A 10,249-nucleotide genomic window follows, 5' to 3' on the forward strand; every position below is an offset into this window, starting at 1 on the left:
GGGGGGGGGGGGGAATTCGGGTGTGAGATATATACATTTTTTTTGGGCTTGGTAGTTGGATTGTAAGAACGTGATCTGACACAATGTATTTCATCTTTAGTCATTGGTAATCAAAACGCCCTTGATTTCCAACCATTGATTTGTGTTGATCTAATAGTGTAGATCTTGATAAATTCACACAGTTGGTGGAAGTTCGTTCGAAGAAGCATTGGCAAGTTGTTTAAGAGAAGAAAGAGTATCCTCCTATCACCCTTCCCTATTATACTTGGGTGAATGGGGAAGTTGACACATTTTTCTCTCACTACAATGACAAATCTAACATATAGAATTTGTTGAGCTGGCTTACTATTTCTCTAATAAAAGAACCTCAATTATGCCTGCTTACTATGCCAACATGTTGGACCGATGTTGACCCTCAAATTGATTTTGTATATCTAAATAAAGAGAAAAAGAAGCATCATGACTTTTTTTTATGTATGATTGTATATTCTGCGACCTGCATGTGAGAATCCCATTTGACGACTTCACCACGAGGATTCTACGAATGCTTAATATGGCTCCTTCATAACTGCACTCAAATGATTGGATTCCATTCCGAGCCCTTTGTTTGTACAGTTACATTAAGGCCATGCTTGGCCTCTTTCTTCACTATTTTTGTTGTTGGCCACAAAAGATGGCAAGGTGGGTATTGTTAGATCAAAGCTTGATGCCCTTAGTTTTTGGTTTTGGTTTGATAATTTTTCAATGCCTAACATGTTTAATAGATGAGGCATTTGTATTGAATGTTTTAGACTAGGCATGTGTGTGATATAGTCTTAGTTTTTTTCATGCTTAGTGATTGATCAAATATGAAGTGGATGAAGTATTCTTATTCTCTAAGTTTCTTAACAACTTACTTCTACTTGGAATTTGGCTAGCAGCATCGAATTAATCAATTGCCTCATTTGGTAATCGAATGCCCAAGGTAGTTTCAAAAGAAAGAAAGACCTATAGCTTAGTGTAATCAATTACCCAACTCCTAGAAACAAAGAAAAGCTCTTTATGTGATTCTATAATTGATTACCGCACATGATAATCGATTATCTAGTCAGCACCGAAGGAACAAAAATTCTTAGACCGAAATGAGTTAATTGATTACCCTTTTTGATAATTGATTAACCAATTTCTAGAATTGCATAACAAAGGGGATTTTGACGAATTAATCAATTATCTAATTTTATAATCGATTAGATCTGTTTTAACTATAAAAATTTTATAAATAACCCTATGTGTTTTCTAAGTAAAAGACTCTTGATTGGTGCAGTTTATGGAGAAAAACATGTCAAGAGAGTCTTCTAAAAGAATGACACTGTAATTAGTCTGAAGAATGAATTTGATCAAAGAATCATTCATTTTACCATCATGATTTGATCTTCTTGTGAAAAAACACTGAAGATTAAAGATCTACACATTTCAAGTGTATTCAATCCTTTATCTTTTATTCTTTTAGGTTGTGGTTCTTGGTTAGGGTTACTAGGGATATTAGAGAATTTATAGAGTTTCAATTCTGGATTTTTTCTTGTAAGGTTCAAGAGAAAGATTAGATTTCTATTAGAGATTTCTGTATGCGTAGTGTTTGTACTTGTGTTCTCTATATAGTGGAAGTTCTAAGAGGACTTAGAACAACTGGATGTAGGTCCGGATTGGACTGAACTAGTATAAGCTTTTGTGCGTTTCTTTTATACTCTATAACTCTGAGTCTTGTAATCATATTGGTAGTGGAAATAATCTTAAGGCTCATCATAATAGTTTCTATTTTCGAGAGATCTTTTGAAGAAACTTTGATTGATTTAAAGGGGTGTTCTTAATCGGTGTTAAGAATGAATTTGTAAAGTTTTTGAAAGAATCTATTCAACCCAACCCTTCTAGATTTTTTGCTTGATCCAACAATTGGTACAAGAGCTTGAGGCTTGAAAGTTAATCAAGATTTAGGTAATTGCTGGGAATCAATTGCCATTCACTGAGGATGCATCCATTAACATACTGCCATTGTTTTATGGCACGAACTACCCTTTCTAGAAAGTTCGGATGAAAATCTTCATGGAGTTTGTAAATAGAGGCATTTGAAGTGTAGTGGTTAATGGATATACCATTCTAACCCATGTAGTTGATAACAAGGATGTAGAGAAACCTTACGAATCTTGGTCATAAGAAGAGATTAAAAAAGGTGAATATGATTCCAAGGCAATGAACATTATACATTCCCTATTAAATTTTGATGAGTTTTTCAGGGTGTTCGTGTGCACAACTACCAAAAAGATGTGGGATTTAATACAAGTCACACATGAAGGAACACCAAAAGTAAGGAGAGCTCAGAAGAATTCACTTATCCAAGAATACGAAACCTTTAGGATGAAGCAAGGGAAAACTATATGGGATGTGTAGAAAAGATGTACAACATATTGTAAATTATCTCAAGTGTCTTGGAAATATTTTTGAAGAAGAAGACATCAATGTCAAGGTGTTGAAATACCTCAACAAAACATGGCAGCCAAAGGTCACAACTATTTCTGAATCAAATGACCTTGCAACTATGACACATGCTGAATTGTTTGGGAAGCTGAGGGGATATGAAATGGACTTGACAAGAATGGTTGAAGAAGAAGCTATAGATAAGAAGAACAGAGGTTTGGCATTGATGACTAGCATTCCATAAAGTGACGCAAGTGAGGAGGGTAATGCAGAAGGATCGAATGCTGAAAATCTAAACTTGTTGTTGAGAAGGTTCAACAAATTCCTCAAGAAAAAGAATAACTATGGAAACAAAACCTTTTAGCCTAAGAAGAATCTCAAGAAAAGTGAACCATATTCCTTCAACAGATTCACTTGCTTTGATCACGGAAAGGCAAGACATATTAAGGTAGACTGCCCCCTCTAACAAAAGGAGCAACAAGAGTGAAGAATAAGGCTTCATACAAAAAAAAAAAAAGAAGGCATACATTGTTGATGTTTTGGCAAGTGCACCAAATGTCCAAATAGTAAAACTCGGAAGTCCGAGTGTCGAATTCCACAGGGATTTTGTTTTGTACTTTTATTGTATAATTTTCAATTCATAAGGGAAGAAATAAAGAGTGGTGTAAAATAAGTAAAATAATAGTAATAGATAACAACTAATGGTAGAGAAAATGATAGAAAGCAAAATAATTAATTAGAGAATTCACTAGAATGCAACTGTTAGGACCTAACAGGCCTTGTTTGCCTAGGATGTATGATTTTTGGATTTTTCTTTGTCAATTAGGTGAATTTATCCTACCCACATCTATTCAATTACTTGCCCCTGATGCCTCACGATGACAAGCCTACTTTACCTACCTATCTTCCAAATGCCTTTGCAAAGATTCAATAGATAAAATGCATGAAGATTTGATTCTAGATGTGTGCTTTAATGTGTGGGCATAATGTTATCATCCTATGTCTAGCAATGATTTCATTATGATGTCTTTTTCTTTTAGTTCTATTAGAAGTTATCCTCTGTCGAGTGTCTAACCCCTAAAACTGATGCATGCATGTCTTCTTTATATTTTTATCAAGAGTTACCCTCTATCGAGCATCTAACCCCTAACATAATGTAAAAAAGATTAATGCACGAAGTATAAATAGAAAAAGGACAATAGGATAGAAAACACCTGTTGCATTGATAAATATGGAGTACATCATACATCTTTTTGGCTTTTTAGGCCTGTCAAACCCTAACTAGGGGTTTGGCCTCTCATGGTCATGATGACCTTACACTGAAATGGGGGTTTAAGAATTTGTGGAGGAGAAGGGATGGAAGAAGGGAATAAGAAAATGATGAAAGAGAGGAGAGAATTCCCTTAGGAAGAGTTCTCAGGCTTTGGGTATCTGTGAGAGTGCTCTGAGACTCGGTGTGTCCTTTCTCATTGGCTTGACTCTCTTTTTATAGTTGCTGAAGTGGATTTGGGTCTTCGTACTCGCGCTTAGCGCGCTCTGCTCGCTCAACGCAGATGCAAGTTTTCGCGCTTAGCGCGTGTTGTGTGCTTAGCGCCAGTGCTTGCTTACGCGCTTAGCACGGGCAGTACGCTAAGCACATCTTGAGCTGGGCTTGATGCTAAATCTTCAATTTTTCTTCGTAATTTCTATAGCTTTTTGCTTTTAATCCCTTCAGTTTTTATATCTGCAGTCATAATTTGGAAAAACATCAATTCTTAACAATTAAGCACAAATAACTGCTATATAATTATTTTTAAAGACAATTTCACTTTATTTCTCATTATCAAAAGCACATTTATTTAGCAGTTATCATACATCGATTGAGATGACAATGAATCAACAACTTCCAATGACTTTAGTGAAGAGGAACAAGCAAATTTGTGCTTGATGGAAAATGTTAGGGTGTTATTTCATGTTAAATTCAACTTATAGGCCAAGTGTAATCCAATCATGATGTAGTAACAACACTATCGTCCAGGTCGTCTCTCAAAGGAATAAAGTAGGGATTTCATGTAACTATTTAACTAAGAACTGAGTTTTTGTATTTTTTTATTATCATGAAATAAATAACATAAAATAAATTGCAATAAAAATTAAATGACAATAAAATAATTAAGTAAAGATAGAAATACTAGACTTGGATGGTGACGTCGATCTTGATGAATGAATGTCTGGGTTTGGACTTGGAATTCATTCGATCCACTGTAACTTCACAATTCTCTACTTATCTCTCTTGCTCATCCCCAATTCACTAATGTATTTTACCCCCAACTCCTACATGGTTACAGGTTCTAAACTACTTTCTCGATACCTAATCCCTTCAACATACCAACACAAGCAATCAACATTATTGATCGGGAATTAGCGAGGCTTAACCAAGATTATTCTATCCTTAGAGATAATCCCAATTAAGTACTTGATTCATGTTTAGGTTTCAAAGAGGCTCACTTAAGCGTAATTCAATTCCTAAATTCATTTATAAGATGACCAATCAAATAAAAACATTAAGTACAAAAATAAATAAAGAACTCAAGATGAAGTATTGAATTGATAGAATTAAATTGAAACAAACTTCATCCTTTCCTCTCCTACATGGAAGGAATTTCACTCATAAAAATAATGCAATGAAACCTAAAGTGTCTAATGGAATAATGCAAGTGTCTAGTAGGTGGAGGTCTAAAATATAATTTTAAGGATTGCTCGAGACTTCTACACTGTTACAACGAATGCCTAGCCTCCTATTTATAGAATTGTTGTTAGGTTTAATTAAGGAAATAATCATAGACGGTCTCTCTCAGAAAATAGAAAATTAGTAAATCATATAGGATTGAGAAAAAAAAAAGAAGCAAAAAGAATCTTGTAGACCCACTAAATGGAGAAGAAGAATAATAAAGGAAGAACTCGTGAATTACTATGTACTTCAAGAGGTGAGTAAAACAAAATTTTCTAAACTTTCATGGTATAGATTTTTTAAAACACATCTTCTTGAGTTTACTGGTCATAAATCAATAAATTGATACATTGATCCTTCCGTGAATTAATCCCTGTGATGATCGTAAAATTTAGGTTATGTAGTATTCTTACGTGAAGTTATTTAAGTGTATGATATAGTCATACAAATATGTAGGTTTTACTATTCATTGGGTTTAATTTAATTTTACAAAAAGGGGTATTGCAATGTATGAATCTTCACTGGTTGCATATTAAATCTTGGAATTTATTTGGCTATCATATATATCATATATATCAACTAAAATATATTATGATACGTGTGTGAGTGTGTGTGTTTTATTTCATAGATAATTATTAATTGACTCATATGACGCTATAATTTGGGGTATGATTTTGTGAGTTATTAGTGTGTATGAAATTAGAGTATCTATTTGGTAGTTATCAAGAATGATATTTTGTAATTATGTGTAAATTGATCATCATCTTCTAGAAGTGGCAACATTGTATATTTTATTTTGAGAATTGAATATGCATGAGATACCTCCATCTGGGATGGGAAAGAGATTCTAGATAGCTCAATATATGGGATGGGGAAGAGATTCTGGATAGCTCCATATATGATAGGGAAGGTAGTGGGACACCATTGCATGAATATGAGCTCATAAACACCTTGAAGAATCTAAGATCCACACCAGTTTTGGGAACCAAAGAGTTGAGTCTAGTGATTATGGGAATCACTAAGTTATGTTTGTGATGATTGTTTGTTCAAGAATTGAATGCAGTGAAGTGTTGGTGTTTATTTACTAGAATGTGCTTTTGTTGTGTGAATAAATTTATGGTTGTTTAATAAGTATGTGTGTGTGTGTGTGTGTATTTAATTTTGCAGATACCATGGCTGGATTTTTCGGTTACTATGTTGGTTGAGAATAATACTATTTACAAACTCTTTTAAAACTTGTTTTTATTCATTGGGACTGTTATCTCATTAAAAGTGTTGTTTTTAGAGTTTGAGAAAGAAGCTTTTGAGACAGGGGAGAATTAAAGACTTAGTTTAGTGTTAGTTTTATTGGAACAAGAGAAAAGATAGAGCTAAAAAATAGGAATATATGAAATGTATTATTTAGAAGTTATTTCAATTACAACATGTATTGAGTCTATTTATAAGCAACAGTAACTATGCCTATTTACAAGGTTAACCAGTAAACCTCTTGGTTACAGACTAGAGGTATTGAATTACCCTTTTAACACCCCCCTATAATTCAAAAGCTCTAGACTTATACAATACTGAACACTGCTAAAAAAACATCAGAAACACACAATGTTCAACATCTTTCTTAGCATAAAAAACCTCTCAGTCTTCAATCCTTTGGTCAAAATATCAGCCACTTGAACTTCTGTTGGACAATGATGCAAACCTATCCTTCCTCTGCACACTTGATCCTTGAGAAAATGAAACTTAGTCTCTATATGTTTGCTTCTCCCATGGCTCACAGGATTCTTGGCCAAATCTATGGCAAATTTATTGTCAATTTACAACTCAATCTTCTCAAAACTGCCACACTTCAACTCAGCTAGTAAGGATAATAGCCAGAGGCTTTGACACGATGCATTGTAGGCAGCTACACACTCAGCCTCATAGGTTGACAAAGCAACAACATCTTGCTTCCTTGAGCTCTAGGATATTGGAGCACCTGATAACAAGAACACAAAACCAGAAGTGCTTCTTCTATCTACTTTATCTCTACACCAGTGTGAGTCTGTATAACCCATGAGATGTAGATCACCCTTCTCTTTCTGACTTGGAAACAAAATACCACAGTTTTTTGTCCCCTTCAGGTACCTCATGATCCTCTTGGCTGCTGCTAGATGAGATTGCTTTGGACGAGTCATAAATCTGCTAATCACTCCAACACCATAAGAAATCTCTAGTCTACTGTGACAAATGAACCTCAAACACCCAACAATTTGTCTATACAAAGTTGCATCTACATTTTGTTCACTTTCTGAGTTGTCAATCTTCAAATTGGCCTCTACTGGAACTGCTACTGAGTTGCAGTTTTGCATGTGAAACCTCTTCAAAGTTTCAGTGATGTATTTCCTCTTATGCATTATAATGCCTCTGCTAGTCTTCATGAACTCAATGCCCAGGAAGTAAGAAATTTCTCCAAGGTCAGTCATCTCAAATTCTGACCTTAGTTGTGTCTTCAAGTTCTCAATTTCCCCCATGTTGCTTCCTGTAATTACCAAGTCATCTACATAAAGGCATAGCAGCAGAGCTTCATCATTCTTGAGAAATTTCACATAGACACCATGCTCTACAATGCATTTCTTGAATCCACTGTCAGTTAGGAATGAGTTAATTCTCTTATTCCATGCTCTAGGTGCTTGTTTGAGCCCATAGAGTGCTTTCTTCAACTTCAACACTTTATCTTCTTGTCCTGTAGTCTCAAATCCATGAGGTTGTTGTACATATACTTTTTCTTCTAGGGGTCCATTTAGGAAGGCATACTTTACATCCATTTGCCATAGTTTCCACCCTTTCCAACTTGCCAAAGCAACAATCTACCTCACAGTCTCAAACCTAGCCACCAGTGCAAAGACTTCTTTGTAATCATAGCTTTCTTTCTGCATAAAGCCCTTTGCCACTAGTCTGGCTTTGTGTTTAGCAATACTCCTATCTGGTTTGAGCTTGTTCTTGAAAACCCATTTGACCTTTATAGCTGTTTTTCCATTTGGTAGACTAGCCAACTTCCATGTCTTGTTCCTCTCTATGGCTTTCAACTCTTCTCTCATAGCTTCTAACCATACTTCCTTTTTAATTGCTTCTGGGAAAGTGACAGGTTCTGCTTCTCCCATTAGTGCTAGATGAACCAATTTACCATCATCATCTATTGCACTATTAGGAAACATCTCATAGTCTTCTAGTCTTATTGGCAAGCTTCTAGTCCTTGTGGATCTTCTTCCCTCTACTGCTTGAACTGCACTTGTAGGTTTAGCTTGAACTTCACCTGTAACATCATCAGGTTCTGGTTCACTTAATATTTCTGCATTGATATGCATCATTGGCTTCTTGCTTGGATCATGCTTGTCCTTCATCCATGTGTTCAGCTTATCAAATTGGACATCCTTACTAAAAACTATTTGATTCGTTCTTGGATTTAAGAGTTTGTATGACCCTATGGGATTGTAGCCAACAAAGATCATGTGTTCACTCTTGTCATCCAATTTCGCCCTTGTTTGATCAGGAATATGTCTGTAACATGTTGAACCAAAAACTCTCATATGCTTCACAGATGGTGTTTTCCCTGACCATACAGCTTCTGGTACTTGATTTTTAAGTTGTTGTGTGGGGAACCTATTCAGTACATATGTTGTTGTGACAACTGCTTCTCCCCATAGGCTTTAGGTAGGTTCTTTCCTCTCAACATGCTCCTCACCATGTTCATGATGGTCCCGTTTCTTCTCTTAACCACACCATTGTGTTGTGGTGTGTAGGGGGCTGTTATTTCATGTAAGATGCCTTTGTATGTGCAAAAGGCTTCAATTTCTCTAGATTTGAACTCTCCTCTTCCATCTGTTCTAAGGATCTTCAACTTCTTCCCTGATTGTTTTTCAGTGATGGCTGTGAATTTCTTCAGGTTCTCAAATACTTCACTCTTAACCTTGAGTAAGTATGTTCACATTTTCCTGCTAAATTCATCAACAAAAGACACAAAGAACCTGTTCCCACCTAGAGAGGGAACCTCAAATGGTTCACAAACATGAGAGTACACTACATGTAGTAAATCATTGGCTCTAGTGGGTGTGTAGTTGCTAAAGGATGCTCTTGTTTGTTTACTAATCATGCAATGGTCACATATAGATTTGGGGATTCTAACTTGTGGCAAACCAGTCACCATATCTTTTACATTTAGAAGGTTTAAATCTTTGAAATTGAAATGTCCATGCCTCATGTGCCAAAGCCAAGACTCATCATATTTGGTTTATGCATTTAGGCACTGAGAATCAAATGCTCCTAGCTTCACTTGGAAGGTCCTGTTCTCTGAGATTTTGGCCTTCAGTATTTTCTTCTGCATTCTGTCAAAGATCTCCATTATGCCATCATAGAGCTTCATGTTGAATCCTTTATACAGTAACTGACCAATGCTTAACAGATTGTTCTTCATTGTGTGAACATACAAAACCTCTGTTATCAAGGCATGGCCTCAATCTTTCCTTTGGATAAGCACATCACTAGTTCCTTCTACTTCAATGACTCTATTGTCTACGAATTTGACCTTGCTTTTCTTCTTCATATCAAAACTCACCAGCCACTCTTTATGTCCAGTCATATGATTGGAGCATCCTGAGTCAAGATACCAAGTATCATCGTTTCCAACCTCTGTATTTGTTGTCATCATCAATAACAAGGTGTTATCTTCTACATCATCATCTTCACCTTTTGCCAAGTTTGCTTCTGGATCTTGTCTCCCTTTGGACTGATTCTGATTTGGTGCCTGGCATTCTGTATATAAATGCCCAATTTTACCACAATTGAAGCATTTAAGCCTTTTTCTATCAAATCTTTTCTTTCCTCCTCTATACTGCCTATACCCTCCTTTATCATTGGACGATTCAGGCTGTTCTGAGTCATGTTTTTCAGGTTCTTGTTGTTGAGGAGCCTTTCCAGCATTTGATCTTGGATCTCTACCCCTACCTCGTGTTTTGTTGTAGCTTTTACCACTGCTTCCTCCTCTTTTGTGAGTTTATGCTTGCAACGCCTGATCTGTGTGCCTCTTAGTGGTTCTTTCATTGATTCGTTGCTCAT

General features: G+C 35.7%; 1 protein-coding gene across 1 annotated transcript; it reads right to left on the bottom strand.

The window, feature by feature from the left end:
* Window positions 1-9,647: 9,647 nt before the first annotated feature.
* Window positions 9,648-10,249, bottom strand: LOC102663446 (uncharacterized). The gene is made up of 2 exons (XM_006595231.1): window positions 10,036-10,249; window positions 9,648-9,946 (listed from the first exon to the last, which is right to left on the bottom strand). Exons 1-2 carry the CDS (start codon window positions 10,247-10,249, stop codon window positions 9,648-9,650), a joined length of 513 nt encoding a protein of 170 aa, XP_006595294.1.

Source organism: Glycine max, chromosome 13 (genome assembly GCF_000004515.6).
Source record: "Glycine max cultivar Williams 82 chromosome 13, Glycine_max_v4.0, whole genome shotgun sequence".
NCBI classification, from domain to species: domain Eukaryota; kingdom Viridiplantae; phylum Streptophyta; class Magnoliopsida; order Fabales; family Fabaceae; genus Glycine; species Glycine max.